At 49.1% G+C, this 22,094-nt stretch overlaps 1 protein-coding gene across 3 annotated transcripts in view; it reads right to left on the bottom strand.

Annotated features, from left to right (window-relative positions):
- DOC2B (double C2 domain beta) overlaps positions 1 to 22,094 on the bottom strand; it is a 2,325,944-nt gene that overhangs the window by 34,605 nt on the left and 2,269,245 nt on the right. For all 3 annotated transcript variants that reach the window (XR_011274629.1, XM_069615162.1, XM_069615163.1), the window contains one exon: positions 3,254 to 3,335. Coding sequence is in view for 2 of the 3 variants with exons in the window: in XM_069615162.1 (XP_069471263.1) it covers positions 3,254 to 3,335 (82 nt within the window). In the remaining variant the exon portion in view is untranslated. The remainder of the gene's footprint in view (positions 1 to 3,253; positions 3,336 to 22,094) is intronic.

The raw sequence follows: 22,094 nt of genomic DNA on the forward strand, positions 1-22,094 counted from the left end.
GTAAGGCACCACTGTATCTATCCTCCTATATCCTCACCCTCCCTGTGCTTGCTCTCACTTGTGCTCTTTCTCTCTGCTTGCTCCACTTGTATGGAATTCTCTTCATCGGACATCCAAGAAACAGTCCAAATGAATTTGTTGAAAATCAAAGTAAAAGCCTACCTTCTTGCCTCCTAGTTACCCTCTTAACCTATCTCTCATCTGCCTGCTAGGTAAAAAAATTTCCTCACCTCTAACCTGCCTTTTTTCCTCACTTCCCCTGCCTCCACTCCAGCATTTTAGCCATCATGGCACATCCCAAGCACAGATAGCCGCACCGCGTACCTGCACTTAGAGATGTCCAGTGTTGGTTGTCCTTTATCTATGTATGCCCACTTATGTATTGTCCCCTGTGACTGTTCTATTTACTCCCCTCCGCAGCCTGGTCAGAATGTTCGTCTAACTCGCCCCATTGTAAGAAGCTCACTGCTTCCCGTCAAATCGGATTTCTTATCTATTATACATTATTTTATGATCAAAAGAGCATTTTTCCTCATGTATATAAATAAATATATGAATAGTGAATAAATAGGTAATACCTTTAAACTAGTAACTGGGCCCTACGTCTTGGGTGTAAGTGGGTTAGTTGCAAGGAAATAAAAATGTCCCCAAACATTGAAATTACACTACGGGTGGGTGATGTGAGTGAGGATAGTCTATGAGAAGCGTTCCCTTCTGATGCCCATGCACTCACGGAGAAGTAGCGGGGCTACTTGCAATAGTCCTACATATGCAGTACTGATCCCTACATCACTCCCAGCTCAGTTTCAAATAATAGGTAGTCAAAGACAGACCAAGACAGTCAAAGACAGTCTATTTAACAGAAGAGATATCGCCAGTAGGTGCTGAGTTCAGGGAGAGAAATTAAGCAACTACCCACTTAGTGTTCTAGCAACTGGGCAGCAACCTTGATTTGCCACTGCAGAAATGTTTACATATTTCCCTGTCTGACTGTATGTCATCAAAGTGTCAGTGCGGCTGGGGATTAAACACTATTGGCTTTAAAACCATGCACATGATCTACACCCTTGGTAATAAAGTGCTTTTTAATGCAATCACAGATCCAAATCTGAGGTTCAATTCTTTGACACGACCTAAAGTAGAAAGCAACTAAGGTAGCTCAGAAGATTGAGTGAATATTGCTCAAACCCGCCCCTAACCTTTCAATTCCCAATCCGAGCATATGAACATTCACTACCACGCGGCACCAGCCGTTTTGGCAGTGGCCCACACCTCGCAGCATATAGTGGTGCCGGCCATTATCATGGCAGCCCGGACCTCACACACTACCGAACACCAATCATGACCTTGGTTCCCACAAGCACCACCAGCTGGAAACACAGGCCTTCATCTCGTTTTTCACACTATGAAATGTCACAGGAATGATTAGTCACTGCACCTGCCACATACGGGGAAAACAGGCAAATCGCAGTCAAAGTGGTTGAGATAGAAAGACAGCACCACCGCATTCAGATAAATTGTGATTGCCAGGGGCATTGTCAGGGGAGGAATTGTGTGCCGTGGCAATGTCTCGCGCCAGAAGGCCAGGTGGGGGTTTCTTGTGTATTACTATGGGAAGGCAATCGAGAACTAGTCTGGCATTGCACTGGAAGGATTTGAGGGATGGGCAGGTATCGCGCCTGGGTGAAGTATAGGGTTGACCTTCCATGGTAAAGATAACAACTGTGAAGGTTTAGTACGCACACAATATCTGGGAAGATTTGCCGTGCTCTGCAGCTTGGAAGAGTCTGTAAGTATAGCCCATGCTCCTCTAGTGGCAATTTGAGAATCATAGATTGTCGCTGTCGCTAACCGTTTTATCAGAGCGACAAGAATCGACAGAGGATGCCTCTACCTGATTGGGTAAACATACAACAAATCTCCACCACAACTGCTAGGTACATATAACGTACACTGGCCGGAGGCATGGCTACCCGCACACATCAGAATACAGCAACGACTATGACAAATGCGGTCTCGCTGGCCATAGAATTGCTCCGCCTTGCTTACACCAAACTATGCCTGAACATCTGTGACATCGGTATGCAGCGTAGACCTATGACAAATGCGGGCAGGTGGATAGATTGCATGTCTCTAGCACTCACTCCATCCCTCCACATGCCTGACCTCATGGGTTGCTTTCTACCGGAGCCCGGCCAGCCCTGCAAAGCCTTATTTGGCCAAATGCACAAACGCATTCTAATCCTACTCGGGAACTCCAATTCTCTGGGCTTCGGTCCCGGGGGTCGTTCCCACCACCAACACATTGAGGCTATACTAATGACAACTGTAATACAATACAGAAGTTATAAGTTTAAAGCTGCTGTAAAACCTGTGGCTTTTTCCTATCACTTCCAAAATACGTGCTGGAAGATGCAATGTTTGCACCAGGGCAAACATTAACCTGACTCCTTACTCTTATTCAGAGTGGAGGTGAGGGGGTCTCTAGCCCCATTGTGAAAATCAAAAATTGGCACCCATGGACCCACGGCTCCATTTCCTAATAAGTGCTGTCAGCACAACAAAAGCATTTAATTTAGATAGAAGTATACCCCGAGATTACATACTCAACGAATTGGGGCACGACTGGCATAGTTTTGAGTGGGATTCCCACAAGAAAAGAGATTAAAGAAATGGACTGGTGGCTTTAGGTTTTCAGAAACGTTTTTCACTTTGATTTTTTTTTGTGGGTGTTTCATATTAAATTGCAAGCTGCGCATTTGGTAAACAACAGTACGTGGAAGCCCCAGCCCAAAGACATTCATGGAGCCGTCTATTCCCGTGGTGTCGGCTTCACAACAGGGGTAAAGGAGAGCAAAGTAAACAAAGGGCCTGTTATCACGTGACTGCTGGTGGCAGGAGCACCCTTATGGCTGCTGAAAAGTGCCCTTCGCTACAGAGTGGCAGAGCACCAATGGGGGTGGAGGGGCAGGGCACCAATTAGGAGGGGCAACTGCCCCCTTTGCCCTTCCCCTAGGGGCGCCAGGAGGTTCATGGCGCCGAGATTTCACGCCGCTGACGGAGTTTGTGATGTGCGACCCCGTTTCCGGTAGCGTGACCCTGGCGTTGAACCGCTCACCTGAATGGCCCAGGCTCACCTGTCTCTATGCTGCGGACCACACCCCCAAGATTACCTCACGTGACCCTGGCGTTGAACCGCTGAATGGGCCAGGCTCACCTGTCTCTCTGCCACGCACCGCACCCCCAAGATTACCTCATTGAACTCCGGGTTTAACGTTTTCTTCTTTACAGCCGTCTTGTGCTTCGACTTCTTGTCCTCGTCTGGCTTCAGGTACCTGCAATATAGCAGAAACAGGGCTATTATTAGAAGCCACTTGGGCTTTGGTGTTTTTTTCGCAGAGAATATTTTGTCTCAGTTAAGCACTTAGATTTGCATACAGATGAAGAGTATTTTTAGTATGTGGCCAATTCGCATCGCCTACTGTCCCGGCGGCCTTGCCTTTGCTCTTAAAATGATTGCCTCCCACAATAGGGACACCCCTGCGTCGCGTGCAGCGCCCGCTGAAGATGGGAGCACATGTCAACGGTACAACGTCCTTTCATGGCATGGACTTGGCTAGACTGAGGGGCCGATTCATGGAACAAACGTGCGCCGAAAATCTTGGCGCAAGCAGGCGCAAGCGCAAAAAAACAGGCGCACGCGCACGCGTGCGATTCATGGAAGTCCCTGCGCGTGTTTACCTCGGGATGTGCGCCAAACCCGTGCATGGCGCACAAGTCAATGCAACATCCCGAAAGGCGTGCGCGACGCGCACAGTGAAAGCGCACAACCTCGGCGCATACACCAGAAAGTGGGCAGGACACGGGGAGTAACGCGCGGAATGGGGATCAACGAAAATAAGGGCGTAACTGGGGATGTACTGCAGGGAAGCAGACGGAACGCCCAAACGCACCCGAACGACACATATTCATGGAATCGAATAGGGCAAAGCCACGCACAGCCAAAGACACGCACAAGCCGAAACACGTCCGCCACACGAAGGCAGCCGGTAGAGTCCCTTCGCATCACAAAAGTTGCAACATACAGCAATTGGGCCTGTGTATTTCGGGTGTGCGCAGGAAGTTACACACGCGATTGAGCGGGGCACGTGTATTTCGAGGGTGCGCGGGAAGTTACACACGCGATTGAGCGGGGTACCTGTATTTCGGGGGTGCGCGGGAAGTGCCACACGCGATTGAGCGGGGTACGTGTATTTCGGGGGTGCGCGGGAAGTTACACACACGATTGAGCAGGGTACGTGTATTTCGGGGGTGGGCGGGAAGTTCCACACGCGATTGGCCCCATGCAAGCAGGGTACGCGTATTTCAAGGGTGCGCGGGAAGTGCCACACGCAATTGAGCGGGGTACGTGTATTTCGGGGGTGCGCGGGAAGTTACACACGCGATTGAGCGGGGTACGTGTATTCCAGGGGTGCGCGGGAAGTTCCACACGCGATTCCATCAGGGTACGTGTATTACAGAGGTGCGCGGGGAGCACCACACGTGAATTGCACGTGTGGGTCCTCCCAGGTGTTCCCTCTACACCCTCCACGGCCCCTGCAGGTGGCTCACACCACAGGGGCCTACCCTGCACATGTCCTGCAGGCACCCCATCCACCATGGCCATGCCCCCCAGTCAACCCACATGTCAACTTGCACTACTGCCCACCAACGCATGTCCCCCTGCACCCCCAGCCACCACGGGCACCCTCCACCAGGCCCCCACCCATGTCTCCCACCACCCCCACCCCCCAGCAGTGCAGGGTCACCCTCCACCAGGCCCCCACCCATGTCTCCCACCACCCCACACCCCAGCAGTGCAGGGTCACCCTCCACCAGGCCCCCACCCATGTCTCCCACCACCCCAACCCCCCAGCAGTGCAGGGTCACCCTCCACCAGGCCCCCACCCATGTCTCCCACCACCCCCACCCCAGCACTGTGGGGCACCTGCCAGCAGGCCCCCACCCATGTCCAACTCATGTCTCCCACCACCCCCACCCCCCAGCAGTGCGGGTCACCCTCCACCAGGCCCCCACCCATGTCTCCCACCACCCCCACCCCCCAGCAGTGCAGGGTCACCCTCCACCAGGCCCCCACCCATGTCTCCCACCACCCCCACCCCCCAGCACTGTGGGGCACCTGCCAGCAGGCCCCCACCCATGTCCAACTCATGTCTCCCACCACCTCCACCCCCCAGCAGTGCGGGTCACCTGCCAGCAGGCTCCCACCCAAGTCCAACTCATGTCATCATCCCCCCCCACCCCCCAGCACTCTGGGGCACCTGCCAGCAGGCCCCCACCCATGTCCAACTCATGTTCCCCACCACCCCCGCCCCCCCAGCACTGTGGGGCACCTGCCAGCAGGCCCCCATCCATGTCCAACTCATGTCTCCCACCACCCCACCCCCCAGCAGTGCGGGTCACCTGCCAGCAGGCACCCACCCATGTCTAACTCATGTCATCACCCCCCCCCCACCCCCCAGAACTGTGGGGAACCTGCCAGCAGGCCCCCACTCATGTCCAACTCATGTACCCCAGCCAACATGTCATCACAATCTAGATCCCTGGTCCCTATGGTCAGCCTCCCAAGTGCGAAACACCCACCCGAGTATTGCGTCCACCCACTCATAATTGGCAATTACATGACAGAACACCAGTTGCAAGTTCCGAAACAAACACATTTCCCTCACATACACCCAATGGGTGTCAGTGAATCTCAAAACCCATATCATGAAATGCATGAAACCAATGAGATGATACTACACATTGAAGTATGATAAAAAAAATATGTATTAAAGCAAACATAAATAGAATAAAAAATAAAGAAACATAAATGTGAATGTACAAAAATCAAAAGAAGCATGTCCGTGAAAAAAAGCAAAACCAAAAATCATATTCCAAAGTAATGGTGTCCAAAGTCACTGTCCACAAAACAAAATCCAATGGGAAATAAAAAAGAAACCATTGCTCCATGGGTAAAATGTGAAAGAAAAATACAATCCAACAGTGAACTATGTACATGGGAACAAGCCGGGGTCCATTATCCCAACAAAAGAAAGGAAACCTATCTAACTACACTAACTAATAAAATAAACTATATACAAAAATGCGGCCAATGTCCGAAAGGTCCAAATTAAATCCAAAAAAAATGAAACCTAACACTACCTACATAACTATGTACAAGGGCAGCGGGCTAGTTTGACGGCTCACTTGTGGATGTCCCGGGCCAGGGCATCATCGAACTCCTGCTCAATGTCCCGGAGGCGGTCCTCCTCCATGGCCCCGAGGGCCCGCAGGGCCGTCGACGTGTCCACCTCCAAACCCCTGCGGATTGCCTCGAGGCACTCGGCCCGCCTCAGGGCCCTCCGCATGGAGTTCTCCGCCCTGACCATTGTGAGCCGTGCCTCTTCCGCCCGCTGCCGCTCCGCATCTATGGCGTGGCCCAACCACTGCCACACGGAAGACACTCCCTGTCCTGGGTCCTCCTGCCCTCCGGCCGATGCCTGCCCCTCCGATGTTGAAGGCCCGAGCCTTCATGGCTCCCACCACGTTGCTGCTGCTGCTGTGCCTCTGCCCGTGCACTGCCTCCTGCTGCCTGCACATCCTCCACCGGCTGGGGTGCAGTCGTTGATGTGGCCACCCCTGCTGGACGTCCGACTCCCGACTGTGGCAGGGATGCCTCCTCCACCAGCCTGGCCGCACCGTTAGAGGCAGCTCCACAGGGCACCCAGGTGACTGATGGGTGGGAAGATGGCATGGAGGACGACTGGCACCTAGGGGGTTCAGTTGAGGAGGGGGTCGTAGCAAGCCCCATCATACGGAGGAATCCGGCCTGGGTGACCTGTCCCAGCAGGCTGATGTGGTCAACAAGCCATTCGAGATGACGTGCAGTCTCCTCATGAAAAGACCGCAGGTCACCTCGCATGGCCCGTTGACGCAACGCCACACCAGTCAGAACAGGCTCAACCCGGACCCGGATAGCCACGTCCGCAGGCAGAGGAAGGCCAGTTGACGTGAGCTCATCCCCTGCCTGAAAACGGATCTGGACGTAGGCATCCCTGCTGGTGCAAGATGATGCAGGGACAGGATCAGGGACAGGATTGCACACAGGCACCTCCGCGGTGGCCTGTGCTGCCTCCTGACCCTGGTCCTGCACTGCACCACTAGCACCAGTGGGATCCCCACCTCCAGACCCCGTCTCTGTTGCTTGCACGGCCTCCTCCTCCACCAAACCCCCCACCAACCTGGATGACTCCGTGCCATCTTCCCCCGTTGGGCCCTGTGGGGTCCCAGCTGCCCCTTCTGCTGCCGAGGAGTCCAACTCCAACCTCCACCTCTTGGACCTCCCCCCGGCAGCTGCGGCCTGGGACGCGGCACCGGACTCCTCACTCCCCGACGAGATGACAACATGGGAGGGGAGCTGGGCCTTGCGTCTCCGGCTGGCGGTGGGATCCCCGCCGCTGTGCTCCACAGCACCTTCTCCGCCCTCTTCATCAGTTGACGCTGCAGACAGGGAGAAATAAAACACAGGCATCAGGGCACTGTACAATGGACACATACACACATGACAGTTGTACATGAGTGGCATTGGCAAACCTCAGACATGTCATCACAATCCCCAACACACATGTCATTTCAACTCGCACACATGAGCCATACCACAACTGCCAGCACCATCCATACACATACAACAGCATGAGCAGGCAAAGGTGAGCCAGACATCACATGCAACACAGGAAGTGCACCACACATGTACACACACCACCACACTTGCATGCATGTGTACACCTCTGCCAAGTGTTGCAGTGTTCAGACGGGCATCCATGTCACATCTACCGATCAGGCTTCCACATGCCGCTATCACATGCATTCATGTTGCATCACTGTTGCACCCTTGTCAAATACACACACATGCACATGTACACAGTGCTGATACATGCAGATGAAAACAACATACATGCGTGACATCACGGACATGTCTACTTACATACACATTCATCCAAACATGTGTGCCCACACGACTGCATTTGGCATGCAAGGCTACACACACAAGCACCATCCATGTCTCACACATTCCAGCCCTCGCATGTGTTAGCCCCACCCATACTCGACCCCATACAAACAGATGTGCATTCTGCACACTACTGAAAAATCACCACATGCACAGCTCACAATCAGGATGCATGTACACTTACCGCTCGACTCCACACGGGTCTGCCTCTCAACGACCTGGACGTGGAGCGCTGGGGATATGCGTTCCAGGACCCTCATCTGTTCTTCCGACAAGTGGCCCCGGCGCCCCTTGGCATCCGCTGCCTTCAAGAGGCGCCGGGCCTTGTTCAGGGTCCTGGACCTGAAGTCCTCCCAGCGCTTCTTGACATGTTGTAAGTCGCGGACTGCCACCCCCTCTGCGTTGATGGCAGTCACGATGTCAGTCCAGATCCGAGTCCGTCCTTCCTTGTCGGGGCGGGAACTTCCGAAGAGGGCATCATACGGCCCCAGGACTTGCTCCACCAGGACACCAACTTCGGTGGCACTGAAGCTGGTGCCCCTCTGCCTCTCTGGCTGGGGGTTGTCAGTGGTCTCAGATGGTGTTTGCCCCGACATGACAACCCCAGAGGCAGGAGTGGGTGGGCAACTAGGTCCTGGGGCTGGGCTGTGGAGCGATGGAATCCCAGTCGGGAGCCTTCGGTTCCAGCAGGGGTGGTCACAGCATCAGCACCCCTGGCTGATGTGCAGGCAACAAATGGCAGGGCACGTGGGCAGCAGGCAGTCAGGCAGCAGCAGATGGCAGGTGGGAGCGTGCTCGGGGCTCTGGGGGGCAGTAGTTCGGCCTTCTGGGCAGGAGCGTGGTCTTCCGTGTGCTTAGGCGTGGCCAGCTTGATACGGAGTGATTTGGCACGTGAAAAATCTGCACGTCAGCGTGTAATTCGAGGAAAGGCCCTTAGCGCGTATGCACGGCAGCACGCATATGCGATTTCATTCGACCAAAGGCCCTTAGCGCGTGAGCACGTCTGTGACGTGACGCGCGCGAGTGTTTCCCTCATTGCACGTGTTGACAGAACACACGTGGATTTCCACCAATCGCGTGTGAAAGTTCCCGCGCACCCCGGAACACACGTACCCAGGCTAATCGCGTGTGGAACTTCCCGCGCACCCCGAAACACACGTACCCTGATGAAATCGCGTGTGGAACTTCCCGCGCACCCCTGAAATACACGTACCCTGCTGATGTCGCATGTGAAACTTCCCCCGCACCCTGAAATACACGTACCCTGATGAAATCGTGTGTGGCACTTCCCACGCACCCCTGAGATATGCGTGCCCTGCTCGCACGGGCCCAATCGCGTGTGGAATTTCCCGTGCACCCCTGAAATACACGTACCCTGCTGAAATTGCGTGTGAAACTTGCCCCGCACCCCGAAATACACGTACCCTGATGAAATCGCGTGTGGCACTTCCCCGCACCCCTGAGATACGCGTGCCCTGCTCGCACGGGCCCATTCGCGTGTGGAACTTCCTGCACACCCCTGAAATACACGTACCCTGATGGAATCGCGTGTGAAACTTGCCCCGCACCCCAAAATACACGTACCCTGCTGAAATCGCGTGTGGCACTTCCCGCGCACCCCTGAGATACGCGTACCCTGCTGGCACGGGCCCATTCGCGTGTGGAACTTCCCACGCACCCCTGAAATACACGTATCCTGCTGAAATCGCGTGTGTAACTTGCCCCGCACCCCGAAATACACGTACCCTGCTGAAATCGCGTGTGGCACTTCCCGCGCACCCCTGGAATACGCGTTCCCTGCTCGCACGGGCCCAATCGCGTGTGGAACTTCCCGCACACCCCAGTGATACACGTAGCCCGCTTGCCATGCTGGTACAGGGTTAGCGCAGCCCTTTGCGCTGGATTGGGTATATTGATGGCTTTTCCCCTTGCGCGAGAGGCGTTCTTGGGGGCGTAACTGGCGCTGCTGCAGGGTCGCTGCGCCACTGTGCGCCACGGCTGGTTTTGGTGGCTGGAATCCATGAATACGCTGTGCGCGGAAATGGATTTTAGCGCACGCGGCTGGCGCAGGGATTCGCACGCGCACACTGTGCGCCAGCCGCGTGCGCCACTTGTGCGCTGAATTCTATGAATTACCCCCTGAATGTTCCACCACCACAACAGTGGATCGGGGAGTCTTCCGCCCAGCTAGTAGGGATCACCTGGCCGAAAAGTAACCTGTTTAGAAACTTGCAAGAACTTCAAATGGAGTCACAATTAACCACTACATTGGCTAAATGTTGAAATATGTGATCTTTGAGAAATCATTTCCACATGAAGTTCTGATTTTGATCAACCATAGCCAAGTGCAAGTTTGTTCAGAGCATGCGTGATCTAAGAATCTTCCATGGCATTGATGTAGAGTATCTAATCTTTTTTTTTTTTTAAAGAAAACATTCCATTTTGTTCTTTTATCGATGTTCAGGCCGGAGTCCAGCCTCTAAGTACGGGACCGCTCATCATTGTTTTGCTTTCACGAGGGTTCAGCACACTGCAACAAATGCAATAAATAAATAAATATATCTCTCCGGGTTTCCAAAAATCTGCAAACCCCTTCTAATGAGATCTAGGAGAGAGAGAGAGAGGGGAGAGAGAGAGAGAGAGAGAGAGAGAGAGAGAGAGAGAGAGAGAGAGAGAGAGAGAGAGAGAGAGAGAGAGAGAGAGAGAGAGAGAGAGAGAGAGAGAGAGAGAGAGAGAGAGAGAGAGAGAGAGAGAGAGAGAGAGAGAGAGAGAGAGAGAGAGAGAGAGAGAGAGAGAGAGAGAGAGAGAGGACGTCATCTCCCGAACTGCAGCTTCCCTCATACATCGCCATACAGGCGACCGTGGAACTATATATTTTGGATGTTGCACTCCAAGCTGGGATGTGGTTGGCAAAGGGCTATCCCACATAACAGTGCCGACACACTTCACTGAAGAGAAAAGTTTTTTTTTAAAACATGCTGGGCCAATGTGCTTCCAGGACAGCATCAAAACATATTTCACCAAGGTTGGAAGGACCTGGTAAGTCCCCATTCCGGGAACACGGATCCGGAATGCGGTAAGGGGGTAGCCATGGCGCTAATAGCGCCATGGCTACCGCCGACCGTGTAATGAGGCCCATTCTTCTGAAGTAAATAAAGACAAGTCTCCACTGCGGAAATAGCAACTTTTTAGGCTGCCCCATTTCATGAATATACATAGTTGTGATTTTTATCTTTGACGATTTGGGGCATGGTTGTCCAACTCCAGGCCTTGAGTGCTGGAATCATCCCAGAATTTCTGGCTAGCCCTCATTAATATTCATGACATAAATTTGCATAAACCGATTCTAAAAGTATGTAATTTGTGTCTCTTGAATATTAATGAGGGATATCCTGAAAACCCGTCAGTGTTGCACTTTGCAGCCCTAGATGCCTGGAGTTGAACACCACTAAATTGATGTTGTTTAACTATTGTTTAGTATACACTTTCCACAGTCCTGAAGAAGGCCCAGGAAAAGAAACCTGTCTGAAACTTGTCAGCTGAAAATATTATCCAAGATCAATAAAGACTGTGATCTTGCCACATGGCACACTCTAGAAGAACTCATCTGACTCTTATGGTCTAAATACGGAAAACTCATGCACAAACACTGCTTGCGCAGTTACTCACACATGTTATCTTGACACTGCAAAGCCACATTTTATTTTGTATTCTGTTCTCACATAATGGCATCTGAGGCAGCCTCACTAGTGTGCACCTTTCGTTGATATAACATTGTTTACAGATATCTAGATCCCTAGATTGGCTGGGGAACATATTGACTGGAATATTCACATTGACTATAATATTCATTGCTCATATTACACTCCCTTTAAGTACTATAAACTTGCAACTGTCATACATATAGGCTAAGTACTGAGAATATAAGAAGCATATAGCAAACATCACAATAAACGTGAATTATTAAATCATTTTGTATTAAGAACAATTGTGACAACTTCTTGCACGACCTTTGAAACTTCAGAAGAATCATTCAGTGAAAAACAAAATAGTGGATCCTTGTCTCAGGCTATCATGTATCTTCCACATGTGGCATGACGCCACTTGGTTCCATGGCATGGATGCATGCATTGTTGTCCATGCTTGAATATAAGCTGTTTGGGCCACCCTGTACTGAATCGATCATGTGTGACAGGGAACCATCTGCAATTAAGATTCATGCTTTATTTGGTCTCAGAACAACCAGATGTGTCCATTAATGGAGAAATGGCTTGCATTGAGAGATGAAACTGTGGTGAAGAGAGGGTTTGAATTGGACAAGGTGTCAGCAATCTTTGGCGTACTAGATGGCTTGTACTACAACTTCATAAGCCCTAAACGGCAAAGCCAATCGTGAGGAATCATGGAAGTCGTAGTCCATACCATTTGGAGAGCCACAGGCTACAGACCCCTGCATTAGAGAATCAAGTCACTAACCCACCAGTGAAGGGAGTCTGCACATTTTTCGCAGGACAATCTGGCACTCGGGAGGATAGCTCAGGGGCAAGTGCTCACCTTGGAAGCAAGACGACACAGAGCAACACAGGTTCGATCCCCGGGTCCTGCTTAAAAAATAACCAATCATATCATATCACTCTCAAGTCATTGCAGGACATAAGGTTGCGACTCTTAACGAATAAGGGTTCGATCCCTGCTTAAGAAGGCAAAAAACATTCTGATTACATTCTTAACTTCCCAGATCTGAAATGCTTCACAACCATCGTCAGATGAAATAAAACAGAAAACAATGTTACAGTTCCATAATAAGCGACACACTTAAGAAAGACAAAGAAATACCTTGTTCAGGACCTCTCAGACCAAAACACCAAGCGAATTGCTGTGATGCTGCACTCGCGTGTGTGCAGCCACTGGCTCAGTGATACAGTTCTAAAGGTCTTACATGATAGGAAGCTTTGAAACCGAAATGCATGGAAGCCCAGGCGGATGCATGCATATGCAAATCTGGGAAAGAACGCCGAGTAAGTTCCCATTTTAGTTGCAGAGCATTCAAAGGGAAACGCCTCGCTTACAGAGGGACAATGATCAAAGTCAACATGCAGCAATTTGCAGGTGCAAAATACAGCGTGCCATCGGTATGACCGATGCATTTCAATTGAAATGTATGGAACTTGATATAGGGACATTCTCCCCGCTCATGGGTTTAGTTTCTCTGGTACGGTTTCCTTGCTCATGTCTGGACTACGATGTGCGCCTTGGGGCTCTACTTAGCAACTATGCATCCGGGGTTATTTCTGTGTTTAAAGAGTGAGCTGGGTGGTAATTTACTCATCCAACATCTAAAATACTACACCTGGACGGTAAATCCTTAAAGTGGGCAAACTGTAGAGCGCCATTGGTTTGGCTGATGTGTTTAACTTGCAACGCTCCCCATCTACAATTCAAACGTACCTTATCCTCTCTAATATCTTACTCCCAGGCTCCAATTACCAGCTCTTCCGTCCAACATTTACCTCACCAAGAACTTATTTGTTTGGGTTGTTCCTTTATTATTTTTATTTATCCGCTCCCAATACATCGAATAAACTATTCTGGAAGTCACTGTATTGATTCTCCTGTAAGCCCGTACACTTCTAAGAACCCGCAATCTAATGGCTCCACTGTTGATATGATATTTTATTTATATCGCGCTCGTACACAAGTGTTTCCGCAATGCCGCGCGACGCAGCTGCCAGTGCAGATCTACTCACAGGCTTGACCTTGTTTGTACGCTGCGCTGCAAGTGTAATCCCATTTTCAAGATTTTTCCCATGGCTTCTCTGGCCCTAATAAATATTGTTCAATCTTCTACCTACTCTTTTCTGCCAAATTTCTAGGAAAAAACACTTAGAGAAAATACTGACCATCGCGCTGAAAAAAACTGCTTGAATCCAACCAAATCCCTAACAAAATGGAAGACAAAGAGAACCTGTTTGGGCATAATATCTTGCTCAGCTCCTGGTCATATTTCTGTACACTGTCAGGGCCTTAATCTTGCATGACCTCTCCACTGCCTTGAGTGCTGTCCTCCATTGCATTCTCCTGGGTAGACGCAAAACCCATATTGCCATTCTCGGCCCAATATTTGCCCAGATTAAACTGTTCCTCCATGAAAGATCCAAAACAATCACCTGATACGCCAATCAGAGGATGCCCCAATGCTCTTCCCTGGCCCCTTATTCTGATAATATCCTATAACTTTAGCCGCTGGCTGCCACTCTAAATTCCTGTGGCTTCTTGCACTTCATGTACACCAGTGGTCTTCAAACTTTTTTGGCCAGGGCCCCCCTGAGCAAAATTTGGGCAGGTCGGGACCCCCCAGTAATGCCAAATGGACAGTATATATTGCGCGCCGTCACCTGCTCCCATCAAAGTCGCTGGGCTCCCTCATCCCACTCCTACCCAGTCGCTGGTCTCTCCCCACCCCATCACACACCCAGGGCTCTCCCCACTCTGCTCCCATCACTATCCCATGGTTCCCGCCCATTGTGCTCCCACCATAGTCCCTCGGTTCCCCCATCCCGTTCCCAACACAGTCTGAGGGCCAGTGGCGGCTGGTGAATCTTTTTTAAGTGGAGGGGCATTAAGGGGAGGTTCGGGGGGGTTTCCCCCTGTGAATTTTTTTTTAAATAATAGGTTAAAATGTTGCATTGTAGAGCATACTTTTAACAAAAAATGGGTAAATAGCCAAACAGTTTGCAATTGTTGCTGGGAGTCCAGGGGGCAGGCATTGATATTTTATTTCTATCGCGCTCGTACACAAGTGTTTCAGAGCGTGACAAGGCAAGGGAGGGGAACAGAGGAGAATAAAACAGCGATCTTACTAGGCCCAGTGACTTTGAGAACGCGCAAGTGTGAGGGGAAAAGTGCATGGAAGGGGGGAGAAGTGGAAAGTGCGAAGCAGAGGAGAAACAGATAAATAACAATAAATAAATAATAAAGGCAACAAACAGTGGTAGTGCAGCCAGCAATTTGCAAGTGCTACGTTTAAGGCAGCAGACAGGGTAGGTCTGATAAGTGCAGGAAGAAAGATGGTTCTCCTCAAGTTTTAGAGTGGCAGGGCGCTGTTCCAGAGGGAGGCCCCAGCCGAAGACGGAGATCTACCCCCAGCTCGTTTCTTTGATAAACGACTGACCCTGAGGGAGTTGGAGGTAGAGGAGTGAAGAGCTCGAGAGGGGAGGTATTTGCGGAGGAATAGCTGAAGGTATTTTGGACCCAGGCCCCAGAAAGCCTTGTGGACAAGGCAGAGGGTTTTGAATGATAGATGTCCGGTAAAAAGACACCATCCCTGTCCCCTGGGCCCCACTGGTCCTAACACAATGAACATGATTATGTGTATATGCAAGGCGCTGCACATTCATACAGCAATCACTCTATCATTCACATGAGCATCCATCACCATACACTCACTCATAACGCATCCATACACATGTTTAAATAAAAACAATGAACATAAACGTACCTTCTGCATTGGCCTGTGTGTGGGTGCTGAAACGGCCTGCTCCAGCTGCTCTGTCCGTATGTGCGAGGAGGCGCAGGAGCTCCCCCTCGGACATACAGACATGCAGTGCCCCAGCCAGCATTTCCAATGAGCTATGCAATGCTGGCGAAGCAAAACGCCCCAGCAATTTCATGGCTCAGTGAGCATGTGCGGCTGGGGAACTAAACTGAACTGTCAAAGGGAAACAGTGTTTCCCTTTGACAGTTCAGCCAGCCCAGGAGCACTCCATTAGCTGGATAAAGCAGCTGAGGGAGTGCTCACTGTTTCACTGGGCTGGCTCCTTAGCTCCTCCATAATGGGTGAGGGGCCACTGGGTGGGCGCCTCTTGCCATTATGGATGAGCCGCCAGGCTCGGACAGGCCTATAGGGCAATGCCTGTACCAAAAATGTAAAATGCTAGTTTGGGCCAATCAAAATGGGCCACCATTTTGGCCAATGTGGACCATTTTGATGAGTTACTTAACTATGCAGTTAGTAATGTTGACCATTGTTGCTGAATATATCACAATTTACTTACATTTTAACACAAAGCACCCCTTTGGGTACTATTGAAACAGTGGGCTTCATAACTACTCTGGCGGTAGCTGTGCCGGTAAAACCGGCACGGCTGCCACTGGAGTTGCATCCGGGTCTGGCACCCGCGAATGGGCAATTACTAGGTCATGCCGAGTTAGGTGGCATGATAATTGCCCTTTCGAAGGTGCCGGTAGATCCCCATTCCCATTTGAGCCCCATATGGCTCAAATGGGAATGGGGAGCTCGGATGCACCGGCACCGTTAATAACGGTGCTGGTGCATCCGACGAGCTGAGGTCAGACCTGGCGGGGGCTGTCAAGCACCCACGAGCACAACTCTTACTATGGTGGAACGGTAGCAACGGTGCCGGTAGCTTACCAGCACCGTTGTTACTGGTCCGCCATAGTAGTAATGAGGCCCAGTCTGTGACTAAAGGAATGAATATCCATTTACAACTGTGGGCCACTTTTTCATTGTTGCCTGAGACAGTTTCATGCTTCAGCCCGCCCATGTGGGCCACCCCTGCCCATTTCTTCCAATCTAAAAAAAAAAAAAATAAAAAAAATAAAAAAAAAAAAATCTTTTTTCATGCTGAGCTCTCAGGGCCCCCCTGGGATGCACCCGCGGACCCCTAGGGGGTCGCGACCCACAGTTTGAATACCACTGATGTACACTGATGACATGGCGTTCACCCTAACGTATTGCTTCCCTTCTCTTGGGCCTGGTGTCCTGGCAATCAACAATTGAATGACGTGAAATTGCTTCCACTGGAGCTCAGAACATATGAAATCACTGCCTTCAACAGACACCGCAACATCTGGAACACATCCTCTGGTTCTCCTTAATGAGTCCACGCCAGACAATGTGAAGTTTCTCTTGTCTTGTCATCCACTCCCAGATCTTCATATCAATAAAAACTACCTGTCCCAATTCAAAGTCTTGCTCACAATATTGTGCAGGCCCTGCCTTTCCACAAAACAATTCCACAATAAAAATTCAAATTTCTAGCTGGCAGATCTACCACAACAGTGTTTACCTAGGCCTCTGACATCATTATTTATTTATTTATGATTTATATAGCGCGGCCACTGACCTGGAGGCTTAAGGGCGCTGAACCAGACACAAACACATGGACATAGAACCAATACAAAACCTATGCAACTCAACCACCTCCAATGGGTTCAGAAGGAGGCTCCATGTTCACTCACCAAAGCTTACGGCTCTGGTAAATCACCCCTTCTAGAGACTTACACTGGCTGCCTTTTTTGCCAAACAGCAAAAGCTCATGACATCCATCTCCAGTATCATGCATTCTATTATATAAAGGAGCACAAAACACCACTTGCTACCCAACTTCCCTACACACTATCAGAGGAGTGGTTATTCCTATAAGTGATTTTTATTTTCACTAAAATACAAGACACACGAGAGACGTGTCATGATATAAGTTAGGATGTCATGCTTACCTAAAGTCACTCTGATACTAACATCACAGTTGTTGTAATAGATATTATAGGAGATCTATCTATCTATAAAAATCAACTAGGTGTTACTAATATACCTCTGTGAAATGTATAAGGTTGATGTCATGACCAAGACTTTGAAATGCTTTCAGAGAACGCTGACATACTTGTGTATTTGTGTCTTGTGTTTTAGTCAGACCTCTGATGTATTTGGCCTACAGATGGTAGTTTTAACGATTTGTACATGAATTGAAAATTGTTTTTTGTAATACCCATGTTTATGTGATCCATGCAGCCAAGTGAAAATAAAAATCACTTATAGGAATAATCACTCCTCTGATAGTTTGTAGGGAAGTTGGGTAGCAAGTGGTGTTTTGTACTCCTTTATATAGTCCGTTCCTCACACACCCTTGCCCCCTAAAAAAGAGGAATCATTTGTGGGCTCAATTTGTTTACTGATGCATTCTATTTACAGGAACCCTTCGACCATTGTGAGAAGTTCCCAAGATGCTCTCCTGGATACTCGCCATATTCCTTTTCGTTCACTCTTCATTGGTTGGTGGGAACACTCCTAAAATAGGCCAATAGGCCTTGGTCATAATTTGATCATCTAACGATGGGGGCGGTTAAGCAAATCCTGAGGAGTCGGATGGATCATGATACATGCTAACACTATCACATTGAAAAAAAAAAACGTTTTAAAGGCTAAGGTTTGATACAAGTGCTTTATGTATGTATGATTAGATTTGTTATCTTCAAAAAGCAGCATATTTTTTTAACGAGTTATTTATAACACACTTAATACCGAAGAGTTTCAAAGCATGGATCGGGGATTCGAAACTGTGTGTTGCTCTGCATCGTCTTGTTTCCAAGACAAGCGCGTTGCCACTGAGCTATACTACCTATGACCACCAGCAATACTCTTAAGTGAAGACCCAAGTCTACAGGACAATGTGTTCAAGAACTGACGTTAGAGTTAAAGCAAACCGCGGGGTGGTGGTCACAAGTATCTCGTGGCTCAATGGGACTTAAAGTGCCGGTATGTGACTATAGGATCACGTTAGAAATCTGTCAAACAAAAAGTTTCAAACACGTCTTGCCTCTCTGGCAGTGGGTGGAAGTTCTAATGGTGAGATCATTTTGTAGAGGTTGTGTAGCTCAGCTACCTTGCCCCTCAGGCTGCCATGCTATTCTTCATCGCCCATCATGATGAATTGGGTTCAGGTGTCAACGTCTGTTCTAATGTAATTGAGTTTGGATAAGAAGCAGCGAAGCAAAGTGAACAATATCTCCTTGTAGAGCTCCCTTGGGTTGCGTGGTGCCCCAGCTGGCAAACTCTCAAGTTCGTCGCATTGCGTTGGCAGTGTTCATGGATTGTTGTGGTCTCAGGCTCCTGGGCCTCAGGCTTTGTTAAAGGAATGTTCTTCATTGGGGGTCTTAGTATTAGGTTGGTCAGAAGGTTATGATAGGCATCAAAGTGGTCAAATGGCCACTGAGTGTTGCTCAATCTTGCTTGGGTAATGTTCAGACCCGCCGGGGTGGTAGAGACACAACTTTGATGAGGGTCTTGCCGACAGAGATTCAGACAAATCCCAATGTCCAAGGGCAATAGGAGGCATTCCTGAAATGTGCTGCCCCCATGGAAAGGTGAGACTGGACACGAGGTGCTTGGGGTGCAGGGCAGGAGATGGCTTCATACTTCTGTGTCCTCACAGGCTTGAACCTGCCTGATCTTTACATCCACAGGTTTCTCACTCTGTCAGCTGGAAGGGCTCTTCAGTGCTCGCAGGTCCTCCCTCACAACAGTTAAACACCATGCCTAGTGATGGCTTGAGAGCAGAGGAAGCAGCAATAGCAGAGACTGCCCTGTTTAGTTTCATTTAGTTTCAATGTTTGTAATGCGCGAGCGGCCCTTGGGCAAATAGGTGCACGCAAAAGACAAGACAGCCCGAAGCAAAGCACAAAATCGCAAGAGAGTTTTTTTTCAGCAAAGGAGTAATCAGGCTTCTTTGACTGGGGATGGGATAAGGTCCGACCTAAACGAGGCATTAATAAACGTAGTAATGGGACCTACCAAGACAGTAGCGCAATCCTTAATAATGGCTGCAGGGCAAGGGTCCCCTTTACAAGCCGTGGGTTTAAGAGACCTGATGATAGCTAGGGTATCTTGTTCTGAGACCTCTGAGAATTCAAATGGGGGAAAACCTAGTAGAAAGGGGTCTCTGCTAAGAGGTGGCAGAGACATAAGTGTGATCCTTTTCGAGGATGCCGGCTGCAAAGTATGAATTTTATTTGTGAGGGCTTCCGGTATGGATGTTCACCACGAGTCATCTTTCAAGAGGATATTGTGTGGTTTAACGTCTGGAGACTTGAGTTACCGCAGAATTGTAGACAATCATTTTGAGTCAGAGTGCAAAGAGACAATACGATGTTCATAGAATTCCTTTCTTGCTTTGATAAGAGCACTCTTGTATTGTTTAGGCATGGTCAAGAAGCTCTCCTTATCAGTAAATCATGCTCATAGTTTATATAGTTCAGGCGTTAATCAGTTTTGTTTGTTAGCCTTAACACGAATCCTGCGACATTTCAGCAGAGCAATCTTGACGATTACTGTCCGTAAAGACTGATAATGCTCAGCAATATCTTGCGCGGATACAGATGTATCAAGTGAAACAGAAGAACTCAACGAAGGGAGCAAAGCAGTTTTAGCGACTTTAGGCATATTGCGTTCAGTGGTCAGACTAAAGGTGGGGTGCCGTTTTGGTTTGAAGCCTAAAATGGACACAATTAACTTAATAAAGAAATGATCTGACCAGGGACACGGGGATATGTCAGGCTGGTTAATACCAATGCCATGGGTACCTACCCAGTCTATTGTATGCCCTCCTATATGTGTTGGAGCTGTGGTATAGTGACAAAAGCCTACATTCCCATATGCTTGGTTAAGGAAGTCAGGAACAGAATGTGTGCCATCATCCAGCCAGTAGTTAAAGTCACCAAGAAACAAGGTATTTATAGGAAGAGGGTCTAACTACTGACGTGAGGGTAGAGATAAGTAGGGTTTCAAAAGATGGCACATTATCCGGCGGTCTCTACAAGATGTAGAAGCTGAACGCAACACGAGGATTAACCAATAGCTTCACTAGCAACGATTCAGATCCTTCAGGAGGTTTATAGTGATATTACCGAATTACATTATGTCGAAAGTCATAATGTCGAAAAGAAAAGTCGAAAAAACAAATTTCGAATGTCTTTTTTTGTTCGAAATGGGGGGTTCCCCTTTTTTTTAGTTGCGGAACCCCCCCCCCAAAAAAAAAAAGCAAACATTCGGAAAAAAAAATTCTCGACATTATGACTTTCGACATAATGTTTTCGACTTTTTCACTGCACACCCCTTCAGGAGCTTCAATATATACATCATGAATACTAGGTCTATTGCGAGACATTATGGCTACCCCGGCACCTGTTCCCACACTCCGGTCCTTGATGAAAATGGAATAACCGTCAGGGACGGAGAGAGCAAAGTTAGGACCTGAGGAGTCAAAAAGCAAAGTTTCTGTAATTGCTAGGATGTCAATATTGTTTTCTAAAATATATTCAGCAATCTGAACAGCATGTTTCACTAATGCGCGTGTGTTAATTAGTGCACAGGTTAGATTTGTACAACCTGCTAGAGAGTCAGGTTGTGGCTGGTCCAGGTCTAGTGCCTCAGAGGTACAAATGGTGTCATGGGCACTATATTATCCTAGATAATAGGCACTGCATTAAGTACAACGGATGAGGTTGCATACCGTACATTACTACTGCAAGAAGGCATTATAGCAGAGTTTTGCAAGCATAGAGATGCTTAAAGAGTTTCACTATAATTATTCCTATCGGATTTATCTGAAGAGGTTGTAAAACCTCTGATACTACCGCTAGTGTCATCAGTTTTTGCAGCTAGTGCTGGTGAGGGTGGGGGCTCAAAATAGGAGGCTCTAATGGCGCGGTGCATAGTGGTGCTGCCATTATAATATTATTTACTTTAAGGGGATTGGACAGTTGGCTTGAGCAGCAGCCTGTAAGGGCATTCTATTCCCAATTGCTGTAGTGGCTATAACGGCTTCAATTGCGGTTTCATTTTTTGATGGTAGCATTGTATGCCGCGGGGGGTCCTTGCATAGTAAATTAAAATATTTAAGTTTAATCGCACTGCTCTTTATATGTAGCGGCCAGTCACTTTATGTTACTTTCTGAGTCCATAGTACAGAAAAGAGTAATAAGTGTCGATCGCGTAAAGGGATGTCGACAAATAGATCAGATTAAGCAAAAAAATAGGAGCAGAGAGTAGCACCACTTACTACCCAGACGCGACCGGAAACGAACTGGCACAAATCGGCTACTACACGCCGGCACTCACGCGCCTGATCAGGAAGTCAAAGCACTGCAGAGAGTGCTGCGGGATTGTTAGGTGGGACCCTCCCAAGTGTATTGCCCCTTTAAGGGGATGTGTCCCTCCCATGTGTATTTCCCCTTTAAGATGGGCCAT

This window comes from Ambystoma mexicanum, chromosome 9, assembly GCF_040938575.1.
Source record: "Ambystoma mexicanum isolate Mex_15411 chromosome 9, UKY_AmexF1_1, whole genome shotgun sequence".
Taxonomy (NCBI): domain Eukaryota; kingdom Metazoa; phylum Chordata; class Amphibia; order Caudata; family Ambystomatidae; genus Ambystoma; species Ambystoma mexicanum.